We start from the raw sequence: 15,151 nt of genomic DNA on the forward strand, positions 1-15,151 counted from the left end.
AGATCTCGTAAAGGGCGCGAAGCTGAACAGCAGCACCGTAATGGCCGTTATTCTCTCCAATGAGAACCTCCAAAATTCCCCTGTAACCACTCATGTCTCATCGCCATAGTGTATCATCTACCTTTCTTGAAAACGTACGACCCCAGTCTCAATCAAACGCAGTTCACCCAAAAACTGCTGCAGTCTGGATGTTTTCGTCACTGTTACCGAGCAGTGTGTCATATATAAAATTCATCTAATCGAAGAATCTCCGAAATCCCGGGGAAAAAATATTCACAGACTCGTCCCCTTCAGTCAACGACAATCGAAATACTCAATGGTTCCATAATTTCCATTATCGCGGATCCCAAAAATCGGAGTTGAAAATTTTAATCGGTGCCAAGTGCTCGAATGTTCCTCTGTGATCAGCAAAAGAAGTAAACAAAACATTTATTAATTACTAATCAACATCATTCCAAACTAACCAGTGACTTCTAATCCATTGAAATTTCCTTCGTCGACTCAACGATTTTTGGTTTAAATAAAAAATCCAGTTTTTCGTGGTGCAGAGGAAAAAGGAGAATAAAAGGAGCGGCAGTGGAGGGAAAAAGAGCGGTTTAGTGTTTGCCCGATTGAGAGAGACATACAAAACCTCCCTGAGACAGTTGTTAGGCTGGCATTGCCCCCTTCCTTCCGCTCCCATCCCCACAACACATACTATTTTCCATGTATTGAAGTGAGAAGGATGTATTAAGGTTTTAGAGGGAGTGAAAACGCTCTTTGGAGCTGCACTGGTACTGCCAGAGTGCTATCCGACGTCAAAATGTCGCTGAAAACGCCAACGCGGAGGCAATAATTGTTCGGTATTTGTTGATCATTTATCAGTTCAATGGTTTTAATTTTGGGTAAATTTTTGGAGATATGTTGCTCGGACATTGGTTGACATGGGAGCGAAATTAAGACAGGAGTAACATTTGCATCAGTGGATTGAGGCTGTTTTTCGGAGAGGTGGAGTGTTCGGGCATCTTGTATACATCCACTGAAGTTCAATTCGATCTTTTTTAATTAAGTGCCACGACACGAGTCTCATCGGCATGAATTTGTTGATGAGACAATTGTTCGGGGTGACGGAATTGTTTATCAATTGCCCGGTTGTTTTTTGAGATTTTGGGAGTAGATTTTGAGATTGGTGTTTTCGAAGGACCCACGGAGAGGTTTATCTCATGTGTTATTTTTTTTTAAGGGTTTACCACGTTTTTTCAAGGCTCCCGGGGAAATTTATGACTGGTGAATGGTTGTGGGGTCCTGGGTTTTTTTTTCCCTCTAGACTAGAAAAGGGACAAAGCTCGGGATTGCGTAGGACAGACACACCGGGAGATCTATTCCTATCGGATTGATTTTTATTTTTTTTTCCGTTTCAGGAATTTTTTAAATAGTTTTTTACTCGACTTTTTGACGTCTTTGTTCGTCGACGACGAGGGGGAGATAGGGACAATTATGGGCACGAATGTGGATGGGGGTAAATTGTGGGGTTTGCCGTGGGTTAATTGGACGGGAAAAATCGATGGAAAATTGTCGTTAGGGGAACATTAACCCCGAAATATCGACGCTTCGTTGCATCTGAGGTTTTCCTGGAGAGAACAAAGACGTTGGCAGTTTTCTTCGTTCTTGATTTTTTTTTCTGTTCTCGGGGGGAACGTCCAGTGGTGGGAGAACTGACGGTTGATTTTACCTGTGGCGAGACAATTTCTTTTTTCAGTTCTTGGGGTTGGGGAACTGAGGATAGATTTTGTTGATTATAGGGTTGGGAATTCTTGTACATGAGGACTGAAGAATTGGTTTTTACTCATTTGATTTTTTCTGTGAAGTGGTTAAACGTAGTGAATCGAACGAGACGAGTTGTGACGAGAGTTTTTGGACAGTCAATTGAAATGGTGAATTTTTTTGATTAGAACTCTAAAAAATTTTGAGAGTTTGTAGTTTGAGAGCACTTTTGGCTTGCAATCAGGGAGAATTTCGATTTCTGCATCTATCAGCAACGTATCCCTGTGAAAGATCGAATGAGCTTGATATAATTAATTCAGTTTTAAGAGAAAATACAGACAGAGAACCGCCTGATTTTGGGATGATGTAAAAGTAATCGAGAATCCTCAGGAATGATGAAATCTAACGTTTTCACATGCTTTCGTCATCAACTCATCTTTCTACAACATTGTATCGTTCTGAGTGTTTCCGGAGAAGAGAAAGTGTCACACAGGACCTTTTTTGTTGAAATTTTCGTGAGCAACAAAGAAGGTCCTTCAAGGTTCTTGATTACACTATAAATTATAAGTTACGAAAAATAGCTGAAGATGATATTCCTTACCCCAATTATTAAATGATCCTGCGTTACCATAAAAACCGTGTCAATACTAAATGATTTTAGGGAAAAATATTAGGTTCCTTGTCAGGAAGGTCTTTTCGCATTTTTTTATAACCGTTTAAATAATACCAGGCATTATTTCATTTCGATAATTATATTATTACAGCTGGATTGGATCATTCGAAATAATTGAGAAGCATTGAACACATTCAGGGGGAAGTGTGTTGAGTCCAAGAAAGACTAAAATGGTGTCGACTCGTCAATCGAGCAACATGGGCAGTGGAAGCAGTTCTGGGAGGGTCAGTGAGTCTGTCGAGGCTGGACCATCACGCCGGCATCACACTCAGGTTAACACCGGATCCACTGGTAGTGCTCATTCATCCCCTGAACCAACTCCAGTTCAGAATGTGAATCTTCTCGATCTGCCACCCGAGCTGCTCGACAAAATTATCTCTTCGTTTGATTTCAATACTGTCGCACACCTGCGTTTAGTGAGTCATAATTTTTTGTTAATTCCATTTATTAATTAAGTTTTACGTAACGGACTTTTTTTACTAAAGCCCTTAGAACCAAATCTGGAAATTCACAAAATACTTGAGTTAATCCTCGAATATTGAATTTTACTCGTGTCTGAAGATAATTATACTCCTGAGTGATCCATAATTAATCAATTAAATGATTTATTCTTCTCAGGTCTGTCGTCAATTCAATATGGTATGTGGCTTTCGACTCAACACAACATTCCAGCGTTTGCAATCGCAGATGCTGTCGCGTTTTCAGTCGATAAAAGCTCAGATGCCACGTCGAGAGTCAGCCAGACGCAATCATCCACTCGCCTGTGAATGTGACATCATTGAGACACTCCATATGAGACTCACTCTCCTTCAAATGAGCTTTGGAAAGCACATCGAGAGAAAGCACTGCTGCTTTTTTCCGGGAGAGGTGAGTTGAGATGTCACAACCATCAGTGTCTATGAACTCAAATAATTTGGTCCTCTTTTTCAGATTCTTGATGAAGTTTATCGTGTTCTCCATTATATTAAGGTAACAGCGAAGCTAACAAAACCTTTCAAGGTTACTGATGAGCTTTTTGATTTAACGACGATGGCAATGGAGTACTTTAAAGAAAAAATTGAAGCTACTTTGCCAGAAATCGCGTATTTTGGGCCTGATTTTCTGGATCTTGCTGGTACTTTTTCATGTAAGTGCATTAAAAACATTTTTGCATCATTTCATCACTGACGATAAAGTGTTTCAATATTTTTGATAACTATCAGGTCTTTTGGTATATTTATTCTCCAATTGCATTTTATATTTTTAGCATCAAGCAGTGTCTCAAAACCTTTTATTTGCTTGGATTCAGCACCACTGAGTGGTGACAGCAACAAAGACAGTGGTAGTGGTGGTGAATGTTCTCCCAGCCACAGACCTGAGGATCCAGGTCTTATGGGCAATAATGTCTCACCGCCACAGTCCAATATGTTTTTACGCAAACGTATTCGTAAGATCAAACAAGGCATGAAGAGGTATAATAGTCAGTTGTCAATGATGCGCAGAGATCTGAGGAATTGCAAGGTTAAGATTGCTGATCAGCAAAAACAGATTGTTGAGTATGCTAATCGTCTTGATGATCATGATAAGAAGAATGAGGAAACATCACGCAAATTCAGCACTTTACTTCAGGTATTTACTAAGGTATAATGTTTATTTTAGGTTTCAACTTTTCACTTTTTTCCGTAATGAATCATTTGCTTTTTTAATTTAAAATTGACCCCTGAAATACTTGAAAATAGGGAAATATCTGATTTCTTCTTGAACGTAAGGGCTAAAAGTTATTTGCCATTTTAGAAAATATGTGAAATCTCGTGCCAAATATTTTTAAATATTTTTAATAATTCAACATGCAGGAAAAGTATGTTATATGTGTACATTTTCTTAAGGGCTAGGTTTTTCTTTGAAATTAATGGTGCATCCACGTTGATTAAATCTGAAACAAATTGTATCTTCCTCAGGAACTCAACAAATGCAAGACAGAATTGCAATACTGGCGATCAAAGTCGCCAGCAATATCCGTGTGCAATGGTTGTGGACAATCGATGCCAATGCCAGCCGAAGATATCCAGGCACTGGCAAATCAGGGCGTACTCTCTGATTCATTCACCGATGCCCTAAATTTCATCCCGATAGCTGACACAGAAGGTCCAACAGAGCTCTGCCATCCCCAGCCCCACACGTCATCACAAGCAACAACGGAAATGGCGCCACCAAGAACTCCATTATCGAGCCTCTCCTCAAAACGAAAATCATCCTCGGAGGAGCCTCCCACTGGCGAGATCATCAAAAAACCAAGACGTACGATCAAATCACGTCAGGCCAAGCGCTCAAAAGTCTAAATCAATGGTACAAAAAGAAATGCAAAAATAACGAAATGAATGGAAAAAACACAAAATATCTATTTACCAATTTTTTCCTTTTCATTTTTTTTTAAATAAAAAAAATTATTGAGCCCACGTCATTTAATTCAGGTTTAGAAAGAGTGGTAAAACTGCGAAAAAAAAAGTACAAAATTATTTCCCCCTTTGTTAACAATTAAACCAAAGGGGTAACTCATTCTTTCGGCTCAGAAAAATAATGAATAATAAAAGAAAAAATTCTAAATAATTCCTGATCGTCCATAAGCTTTTGGGAATTAACAAAAGAAAAATTGTGAAAACGATGTTGTGGGTCATACGTGTTCAGTATAAACCTTTAGATGATTTAATCCCAGTTTCAATAAATTTTTTTAAGAGAGGTGAACATAGAATTGATTGTGTTCATTTCAAAAATATCTCTGAAAGCACTGGGTTTTAAGAAATAGGTCTGACCACCTTGTTTGTAACTCAATAAATTCTCTACAATAGCGGCTAAACCCATTCGGAGATATTTTTGAAATAAGCGTTATATTAATTTTTAACTGATGTATTGAATAATCTCGTCAATATCTCAGAAACTATTCGATTCCAAGAAAAATATAAACAAATATTTCTTGAAATTTACAAAGTCCACTAAGTTCTGAGATCTTTGTGAACTAATCTCGTTGATTTCCCCGCTCCACTAATTCAATTTCTTTCTCTCTTTTCTATTAACTGAATCAAGAAAATAACGTAACTAATAATGGGAAAGAATATTTAGGAGACAATACCGAGGGAAAGATACTTGCCATGCTGGTGAATGGTGGACACCGAGTGCATATATCACTCGAGGGTGAGACAGATCCAGAATAATTTTTCTTTAACTAGCAGAACCCAAATTTCCCCCGAATTAACTCAGAATAAAATAGCATATTAATTCTTTGAAATTCTACAGGAATTTTGCTCTTTTTTTCATTTTTCATTCATAAAAAATGCTGTTAAATGGTACCTGAATGATAGAGAGGGGGAAGGGGAGAGGGAAGAGAAAGGAAAAGAGAAGCTTTGAATAAAAACACAAATGGAGAAAACGAAAACTGGTTCAGCTGCAGGTACTCCGTCGTAATACGCACCATAATAAAACCATATCAATTATTTTCCTCGTTTAAAATTTCATAGAGATGTGTTTTTTTAATTCTGGTTCTAATTACCACAGTAAAAAATGGAATGAATAGATTAAAGGATTCATTATAGTTGATAGTTAAATACAAGGCCTTTCTCCGAAGGATTAGAGTATTGAAATGAAGAAATTGAAATTACCTCAAGCGAAATAATGAAAGGAAAATCAGGTTTCATGATCAATTGAAATGTGTTTTATTTTACTCCTGATTAATAAATTTTTTGTTGTCTTGGGTTACCTTCGAAGTAAAGGAAATTAATAAATATTCAAATAACAGGAAGTAACGATGGGCAGAAGTGTGGGTAGTAATATTGTGAATTATTCATGATTATAGATATGACAAGAAAAAATTAAAATTAAAGAAATAACTGATAATAAGTGAATGATCCTTTATTACGGAATGATAATACAATAATGAGGAAATTGATTGAGGAAATACATATATGTTGAGTGGAGGTTGTAGTGGAAAATTTGACCCTTTTAACTGAATTTATTTGGGGAGTTTCTATCTTGGAGAAATATTAATTAATCGATTATTGATAATTTAAGGCCTTATTTTAGTATTTTGGATATAAACTTGATTTTTTGATGTTTATATGTGGAATATTAAGTACATTTCTAGTTTATTATTATTTTTTTCGAGTGAAAGTAAGTTATGTGGAGAGTTGGAAAGAAAGAGGGAGACTATTTGGAATCATCTGGAAAACATGGATTTTAGTAAAATTGTATGGAACGGTTGGGAGACTTTCGGGGATATTTACTCATACAGCTGCTTTTTGTCAAGATATGTGGGAAGTGAGGGAGCGACGAGAGAATTTCCATAATTAACGTTGAAATTGTTTTGCAATTTCTTCGGATTATTTTGAAAAAGAGAATTAATAGCGCAGGGGTAAAACAATTTAAATCGATTTACCCTCAGCTGAGCTGTTGAGGAATATCTCCGAATCTAAAGAGAATAAGAAAAGTTTCGTGATGGCCTCTATCAATTAGTTCTGTGAATGAACCTTTTCAAATTCTTTTCATTAATATGGAAAACTTATTGAAACTATTAAGTTCAACAAAATATGTCAGAATTTCATTAAAAATACCAATTGAAACCCTTTGTTATGGCAATAGATGCAAACAATTGAACCGAGAAATTTGAAAATTCGTTGTGTTAATCCTCTACTGAAAGTAGTAGGTTTAGGGCAAAATATCAAGAAAACTTCTCTATAGTTCATAAAATTCTGTATTGAAAATATTTTCAAGTTGCTGTCAATCTATCAATTTAAGAGAAAAGATTTTTTGTCGCCTGTTCTACCATTTCTCCACTAAATTATAACCAGAATATTAATTGAATGACGAGAGAGGGAAGCTGTAGGGATGAATGTGAACTGGAGAGAATTATTGAACAGTAAATAAGATTTTGTGATTTGTGGAGCTTTATCGTTACAAAAATCGCTGGAAGTGACCTTTACTCGGTTAAATTCACAGTTACGTGAAATAATTAACCAATTATCTTTCTTTTAATAAATTTTTCGGTAGAACTGAAGGGTTGAGATCAGCATCATCATCTTAAAGACAAAAACTGAAGTTTCAAGTCGCAGCGGTCGGTGGCTGAAATTAACAATTTTAATTCTAGGTATCGATTGATGGAATGATCAACGAATTTTCTAGTAAAATGTACTTGTTTTTAATTGTAAAAAAAAAATTAATGAATTGTAAATTTTCGGTTTCTGGCACGATCCGTCCTCCAGTTATAAGAGATAAAAAAAAATAATATTCAGAGATGCGGAAATGTGTGCAACAATATGGTTTAAATATATAGTAAATAATAATGATGAAATATGATGCAATCTCATCCCTACAAAAATTAAGAAAAACAATGAGCGCAATAATAACTTTGGAGCATTGAAATTTTGCAAATAAAAAATCTTTGATTGAGAAAATTTGCATTGCGAATTTTATGTACGATACGATGAATGAGTTACACTGGCCAAGGTAATAAGACTCGGCGAATCGAAGTCCCAGGATCCGAATGGCATTGAGCCCCCGATGACATAAACTAAGGATATTGTCTTGATTGTGTAACGTGTATTTGGAAAAGATAAAAACGATTGTAAATATATATATTAGATACATCCATATAATAAACATAATTTAACATAAAAGGGAATTTCCATTTCCATTCCCCTGTTCCAAATGGTAGTTAGATTGACAGTTTTGTCAACATTGCGTGATATTTCAGGATTATGGAAAACTAGTTTGGTATAAAAAAATTTACTTTTTAAAACTAGAACACCCCTTTGCTCATTTAAAAATATAATATTTGTTGAGAATTCATTGAGCTAGAATTCTGAGCTTTTTTGATTGAAGACCACAATGTATCTAAGATCTTCAAGTTTTTTGAAAATATATATTTATCCATTCTTTACCTAAAATAAAATATAAATCATTTTGTTCACGTTTCTCTTGAGAAACGATTTTTTCATTTTTTAGTGGTTGAATTGTGCTGAAACTTCAATTTAGGATCGTTTATTCTGCATTTAAACAATGATACAAATCATAAATAAATAGATGGAAATTATTCATTTTTTCATAAAGATTTTTTTTTTCAAATTAAAAAGAAAGTATGAGAGGTTCAGTTTAAATATTATAAATCCAAAGAACCCTAAATCCACGATCGAAGGCTAAACCCTTCATTTTCGACAGTCGATGTTGGCACGTGGCTCTCCATGCATTTGACAGCTCAACTTCATAATTTATGTCACGTTTCTCCACTTTCCCGCGCATTTCCCATTCCCTGTGTTATTGTGGCGACTGTGCCACTCCAATGGATCGCTTTGCTTACTACTGGGCCCTATTCCACGTTCCCAAATCGATGCTCTTCATTCCGGTTCACTCTGTTCTCGCCCCTCCCCCTAACAAAAATGGACGTTCGCAGATGTTGCGAAACCCTCACAATGCTCCAGTATTTACCAATACTGTGACTTGTAATTCCATCACATGTGTGATCTCACTTTCGATACACCACAATTCAACACGTAAAATCCTCGGATAAGGAGTCTGTCTCTTTCCTCCTCTGGAATAACCCAGGAAAATTTATCGAGAGGAGATAACGGAGTGAAGACACTGACTTGGATGTCACAATTAACCTCAACATGAGTCTCGCGTGCTGAGGAGACAGTTTCAACTTTTTTTTACGACGAAGTTGTTTGATTTTTCGTGGAATTGTCATTTGAATTCTGCTGGGTCCTTTAAAAATGGCTGAGGTGTCTAACAAAGACTACGAAATTCGTAAGTTTTATTATTAATTAAAGTGATTCTAAAGTGTGTTGAAAACTTCCAGATTTTACCGTATTGTTGGGAATTGTTTAAATGTAATTTGTTTTCTCATTCATTACTTTGGAATATGTTGAAAGTACGTTATTTATCCCATAAAACGACTGCAATAAATTTTATTATTTCAGCTCTGGGAATTTCTAAACAACAGTTCAGTGCAAAATTTATCAATAGAATCCGCAGAAAATTAATCAATTTCTCGATTACGAACTCAGGAGGTTTATTATAAATTGAATTCATTTTATTATTTTTAGGAGTTGGTGATCGTTTAATTAGGAATGAACTGAAAATATAATTAGATTTTGTACTAATTACTTTGTCATAATGACGTTATCGTTGAACATTTGCGCGTCAAATTGAGGAGAAAGTTTGAATGATTGACAACAAGACAATAACGATTGTTTCTGAACTTGTCATATGTATTAATAATTATGGTGACGGTATCTATTTAATTTACCTACTTCAAATTATAGGGAAAAGTTCAATTCAATGCACAGATAGCTTCAATATTAAATTATCCGTCTATCGAGGCGTTCTAATGTTCTCTTCAAACTTTTTTCGATGAGATAACCATAGACATTTTACAAAAGAGAGTATTCATGAACAAAATAAAATGGTGTGACATTCCTGATTTTTTTTTGACTTTATTTTCAATTAGAAAATGATCTTGACAAGGATACGATTCATGATATTATATCTATACTCTGCTGAGGTAATCAATGAGTAATCAGGCCCAAAGGCCCTTTTAGTTCATGATTAATTAATCTTTAATATCTAATCATTGCTTATTGACATAGAAGAATTTCTATGGGAATGAAAGTCATTAAATATTTTCTAGAAATTGAATGGAAATGAAAAAAGCTTCATTGAAAATTTTTAGCGCTTCAGAAAAATTTGGTATTTCGATTTCGATTTCAATATTAAATGGCTTGACATTTGTCACAGGATCCGGAAGGAGTATCAATAGTGGAACTGGGTCTGATGGAGATATGAAGCTGGAACCTTCGAGTCCAACCGAGAGATATGTTTTTTCCAGGTGCAGCAGCACTGGATCTGTAAATACACCATCGTCATCAGCTCATAATACTGGTATTATACATGCTCATGGTCAATTATTCCATACAAACGATCTCCAATCCCATTCAGTCTACCTCTCGAAAAAATTTAGTTCTGGCGTTCCATTATGAAGTCGATTTTTTCAGAAACTAAATTTAGATTAGTCTGGAAATAACAAACCAATATATATTCTATAAAAGGCTTTATCAAAGGACTTTTCTCATCTTGTTCACATTTTTTGCAATGTTCCATAAGAAAGGCTTCACGTAAAAAAAATCCCCTCAACCTTTTTTCCTAAATCTCTTATTGACCAAATTTTTGATTCACTTGCAGAAGATGAAGACAGTGACAATAAGAGTTCTACAATAAGCTACAAAGAGCGTCGTCGAGAAGCTCACACTCAAGCTGAACAAAAGCGTCGAGATGCGATTAAGAAAGGCTATGATTCCCTTCAAGATTTAGTCCCAACTTGCCAGCACACTGATTCCTCTGGCTACAAACTGTCCAAGGCCACTGTCCTCCAGAAATCCATTGATTACATACAGTTTCTACTTCAACAGAAGAAAAAACAGGAGGAGGAGAGAAATGCCCTGAGGAAGGAGGTCGTCGCTCTCAGAATTATGCAGGCTAATTACGAACAGATTGTTAAAGCCCATCAGACGCAGCCTGGACAGGCTGAGATGAGGGTCTCTGATGAAACGAAATTTCAAGTGGTACGAGCATCTTCTCATCGTTCACTAATTAATCAATCGAATACCGACTTGTGTGAATATGTATGTTTTTAGAAGGAATCTTCTCAATCTCAACTTCTTTTATTTTAGTTCCAGGCAATTATGGATCGCCTTTTTCAAACATTTAACAATGTTTCGGTTGCTAATTTCGCTGAATTATCGGGGTGTGTATTCAGCTGGCTGGAGGAGCACTGTAAACCACAGGTAATTACGTTATCACTAATGTAGCTGTTGAAAATAATTTGAAGTGTTCTCAGGGGTGATGTGTTTCATAGGAAATTGTCGAATGTGATAGAATGGGTTATTACATATCCATTGAACTTTTGTTGAAAACTATTAGTTTTTTTCCAATTGTGTAAAACAGTCTAGCGTAATTTGCAGAACAATTCAGGTCATCCAATTGAAGCAATCACTTGAAATAATTGAACAGAAAATATCTCCAGGTTTTTATCTTTCTATTGAAATATTATGCGCCAGAATTCTCTCACCTAATTTTTTTCAAAGTATTCTCAAATTTTATGTGCTGCTTTAATTAATTTTTTCATTTTTTTTCAATTCTTTAGACCATGCGGGAGGTGGTACTATCAGTTCTTCAGCAGCTCAACAATCAAATCAGCTAGTCCAAAATGAAGAACATTATGTAGAGTTGAGGTGGTTACCTACCTCAATCAAAATTAAACCCAGAATCTTCCAATTTTGCCCAACAAAATGTAAAAAACAATTAAGAAGAGTTACCATGTTGGACTTTCACTTAAGTTAACTTAAGTTATGAAGTTGGATTCTATTAATCGGAAGGATGGATGCTAAATACATCGACAGAATCAAAAGGAACACATGAAGATGACCGAGAAATTCGACAATATGATGGCGCTACGTGAACCATTAGGAGTTAGAGTTGAACAGAAGATCGATAGGACTATTTAAACAGAAAATCATTTTGTACGCAATACAAGAAGAAGATGAGTCTTCGATGAGTCTATTTGTAATAAGTTTGTTCTGCAGTGCCTCAACAGGGCAGAAATATTCATAAAATATAATTTTTTAATAATCCGCAAGTTGCCATTTTATAGCTATGAATAAATGTATATGAAGAACGTTATCCATAATTCTCAATTACTAACATTCGGCAGTTTATAAATACAAAATGGAAAATACACCCGGTACCCCTGTCACCTTGAAAAATCGATCAAACGATTCATCGTTCGTGTTATCAACATAAATTTCCGATTTTATTAATATTCACACTGTAATATCGTGTGTGCTTGAAAATTATCTAGACAGACAATTGACTTCTCTGACGCCCTTCGGACGAGATACGTGTGAAAGGGTTCGAAGGGAGATAAGTAACAATATTATAGATTTTTTTTTACTACAGTCTGTACACCGCCTGGCTAACAAAGCGATACGAGCACTCGCTTTGCACAATCAGTGCTCTCTCGAAGCCCCGCATGAGGTTTTGGAGCAAGTAATTGCTCGATTTCTGTGTAATATTGACGAGAAAAGATTTGAAACGACTACCACGTTGTGCACATACATCCGACATTGACCCCTTAAGCCCAGAGTCTGTACTTCTAGATGAGTGCGTAGCTGTCTTCAAAGGGTTGTTGGTCAGTAGCACGAGGTCACTCTTTCAGACACTTTTCCTGAAACCTACTGTGATGTAAAATAATTTTAAACAATGTATTTTATGGAAGAAGATATACCTATTCGTTTTATTCATAAACAGTTTTGATTATTCAAAACCACAACAAATACTTCGTTAAGAATACAAAATACCAAATTTTACCAAGGGATTTGGCGGAAATAGTAAAATGTCAAAGATGAAAAATTGAATACAATAGTCATATGTAATTTCAAATGTATTTAATTTATCCTCCATCATTCAAATTTTCTCTGATTCCGTTGGCATACTGTCGGCCTGTGTGATATCGTTGAGTTGAATCGCATCCATTCTCGCTCGGATAATGTCATCGGATCCGGGACTGTGTCTTCCATCTCTACGTCTCTTTGCTCTGTCGACATGTTGGCAGCATAAATCTCGGAAAATACAGGCGTAACAGACCAGTAATGCCGTTATCATTATCCCACCGATAACGAGAATTATCCCCAGGGATATCGTGAGCTCGTGGTCCATTTCCATTTGTTGCTAGAATCATTTTAAGTAATCCATGAATTTTTTTGGCAAAAGTAGTTAAATTAAACTTGTGCATTAGCTTGCTAAAAAATTCTGAGCACTTTCATGGATTAAAAATTTTAGTTCTGCTTAATCTAAAGAGAGAAGTATCTCTTTTACTCTTAAGACATTCAAAGTACCACGAATGGGGTGCCCTATATCATTAATTAAAAATGTAGATGAATTATTTAAAAATTTCAGATGTAAATGGATTTTTGTTACATCACTTCTGAAATTCATAAAATTAGGAGCTGCTGGAATATGCTTGACCGACTTGGAAAGAGAACACTTCAATCGATATCTACTCATTGCGAGTGGGTACGTCTTGTTATAACTAAAGAACAATCGATAATTGTAGGAATTGCTTGAAGAGATTTTCGTGTGATATGTAAAAACGTATTTCGAAACATTTTTCTCCAGCGAGAATTCTCGCGTTATCATGACGTAAAATCTCTTATGCTCGAGGTGATTTCACGCCCATGACAATTCTGAAAATACGTCTGAGTAAAACTCAATAGCTAGAATTGGATAAAATCCATTATTCATACATTCTGATGTCACTCCAATAATTTCATGAAGAGTGTCTGTGTAAATCCCATTCCTTTACGTTCTTTTCCGCGAGTATTCTCCTAAACTTGATAACAAACGATAAAAATGTAGGGAAAGGAGGATATAGCGTAGAAATTATGATTTATGAGCGTTAAAAATGGGCTTTACCAGTTGGCAGCGGTTTTGAGGATTTTCTGGTGCGACGAGATGGTGATGATCACACGGGAATTGCCTTGGATAACATCAGCTACGCTATTTCCCTAGATTTCCCAGGATTTTTTAACAAGCGACGTCTTTACATAATAGGAAAACTCATAGCGAAGCTTAAAAAATTTTTAGAAAACTCAGTAGTGACTTTAAATAAATGAGTTTTTGAAAAAAAAATCGAAAATTCAGTAGTTCGTCTGATTTAATTAACGATAAAAAATAGGAACAAGACTTTCGAAAATGTAGATAGTTTCTATAATATATTGTTGTACGATATATTCAATATAGTGAATAGAACTGAATATAGTATGTTCTCCTGTGATTTTTTAAACTCATGTAGTGGGCCTGAGGCGAGCACCGCCCATCCAGACGAATAAAAAAATGCTTTGGCAATTGTTATGAGCGATATTGTTCGGTAGTGAGTTTCACTTTGGCCGCTTTCAATTCCCACAGGAAGAAAATTGAGGGGCAGTACAAAAAATATCATTGAAATCGACGGGAAAGAGCTTCTGGCGATGGTCAGACAGACACCTCTTTCGTTGAATGCAACGAGAAACAAATATGATCGAAATGAAAAATTTCAAACAACTGTGTTTTAAACGAGTTTTTCCAAAAACTTTCAAATGAAAAATAGCAGCTCAATGGAGTTTGAATTGAAAAAAAAGGAAACAAATATCCATATTGCCCTATTTCACTGAACATAAAGCAATTGCTCGTAGCTACAACGAGTCAATTAAATTTTTTTCAAAATTTTCAGTGAAAATAGTTCTATTGCACCCTTTGTCCCGCCCTTTTCCCCTTCGCAAAAATAGGGCAAATAAAACTCGCGAGCAAAAGAGAAAGAAATGTTCATAGTGGAATGGAAAAGGAAAAAGACGGCGGGAAAAAATTCCTCGGAAAAAATTCTAAATTTATCTCTTCAGAAAATTGAGGGGATTTTACTCTCTTTAGTCAGCCCCTTAAGGGATAATTGCAAAAGTTTCACTCAGCGGGCATTAATTTTACATCGGAAACGATTATGCGACTTCTTAAGGGTTGAAAGGAATATCAAATGGAGCAAAGGAAGGCGTAAAAGACGTTTACTTTGACGTATTAAAAAGTTAAAGGGTTGGAGGGTTGAGATGTCAAGCGCCACTTGTTTTTCAGAATTTTTTTTCATCATGATTTTGGTCCACGAGGACTCCAGTCAGTGTTCCACCCCTCAAA

The 15,151-nt window shown here is 35.7% G+C and overlaps 2 protein-coding genes across 5 annotated transcripts; both read left to right on the top strand.

Annotated features, from left to right (window-relative positions):
- The first annotated feature begins 120 nt into the window (after positions 1-120).
- Positions 121-8,058, top strand: LOC135168908 (F-box only protein 28). 4 transcript variants are annotated; one of them, XM_064133526.1, is made up of 6 exons: positions 121-416; positions 2,508-2,832; positions 3,035-3,283; positions 3,347-3,542; positions 3,663-4,036; positions 4,354-8,058. In XM_064133526.1, the coding sequence occupies exons 2-6, from the start codon at positions 2,587-2,589 to the stop codon at positions 4,732-4,734; spliced, it is 1,446 nt and encodes a 481-aa protein (XP_063989596.1). In that variant the 5' UTR covers positions 121-416; positions 2,508-2,586; the 3' UTR covers positions 4,735-8,058. The 4 variants fall into 4 exon arrangements, with proteins under 4 accessions (XP_063989596.1, XP_063989619.1, XP_063989613.1 ...); XM_064133549.1 differs by having other exon boundaries at positions 122-416; positions 3,663-4,024; XM_064133543.1 differs by lacking the exon at positions 121-416 and adding an exon at positions 463-842.
- A 743-nt stretch (positions 8,059-8,801) lies between these two features.
- On the top strand, positions 8,802-12,115 carry LOC135168933 (max-like protein X). The gene is made up of 5 exons (XM_064133562.1): positions 8,802-9,184; positions 10,175-10,318; positions 10,619-10,998; positions 11,107-11,220; positions 11,580-12,115. The coding sequence occupies exons 1-5, from the start codon at positions 9,151-9,153 to the stop codon at positions 11,634-11,636; spliced, it is 729 nt and encodes a 242-aa protein (XP_063989632.1). The 5' UTR covers positions 8,802-9,150; the 3' UTR covers positions 11,637-12,115.
- The last annotated feature ends 3,036 nt before the right edge of the window (positions 12,116-15,151 follow it).

This window comes from Diachasmimorpha longicaudata, chromosome 1, assembly GCF_034640455.1.
Source record: "Diachasmimorpha longicaudata isolate KC_UGA_2023 chromosome 1, iyDiaLong2, whole genome shotgun sequence".
Lineage (NCBI taxonomy): Eukaryota > Metazoa > Arthropoda > Insecta > Hymenoptera > Braconidae > Diachasmimorpha > Diachasmimorpha longicaudata.

Bases quoted from the DNA above. Each gene is read 5' to 3' on its own strand.
- LOC135168908 (XM_064133526.1), top strand. From the start codon at position 2,587: ATGGTGTCGACTCGTCAATCGAGCAACATGGGCAGTGGAAGCAGTTCT. The intron at 2,833-3,034 runs GTGAGTCATAAT...TATTCTTCTCAG, and splicing joins CTGTCGCACACCTGCGTTTA to GTCTGTCGTCAATTCAATAT. The intron at 4,037-4,353 runs GTATAATGTTTA...TATCTTCCTCAG, and splicing joins TACTTCAGGTATTTACTAAG to GAACTCAACAAATGCAAGAC.
- LOC135168933 (XM_064133562.1), top strand. From the start codon at position 9,151: ATGGCTGAGGTGTCTAACAAAGACTACGAAATTC. The intron at 9,185-10,174 runs GTAAGTTTTATT...CATTTGTCACAG, and splicing joins TAACAAAGACTACGAAATTC to GATCCGGAAGGAGTATCAAT. The intron at 11,221-11,579 runs GTAATTACGTTA...TCAATTCTTTAG, and splicing joins AGGAGCACTGTAAACCACAG to ACCATGCGGGAGGTGGTACT.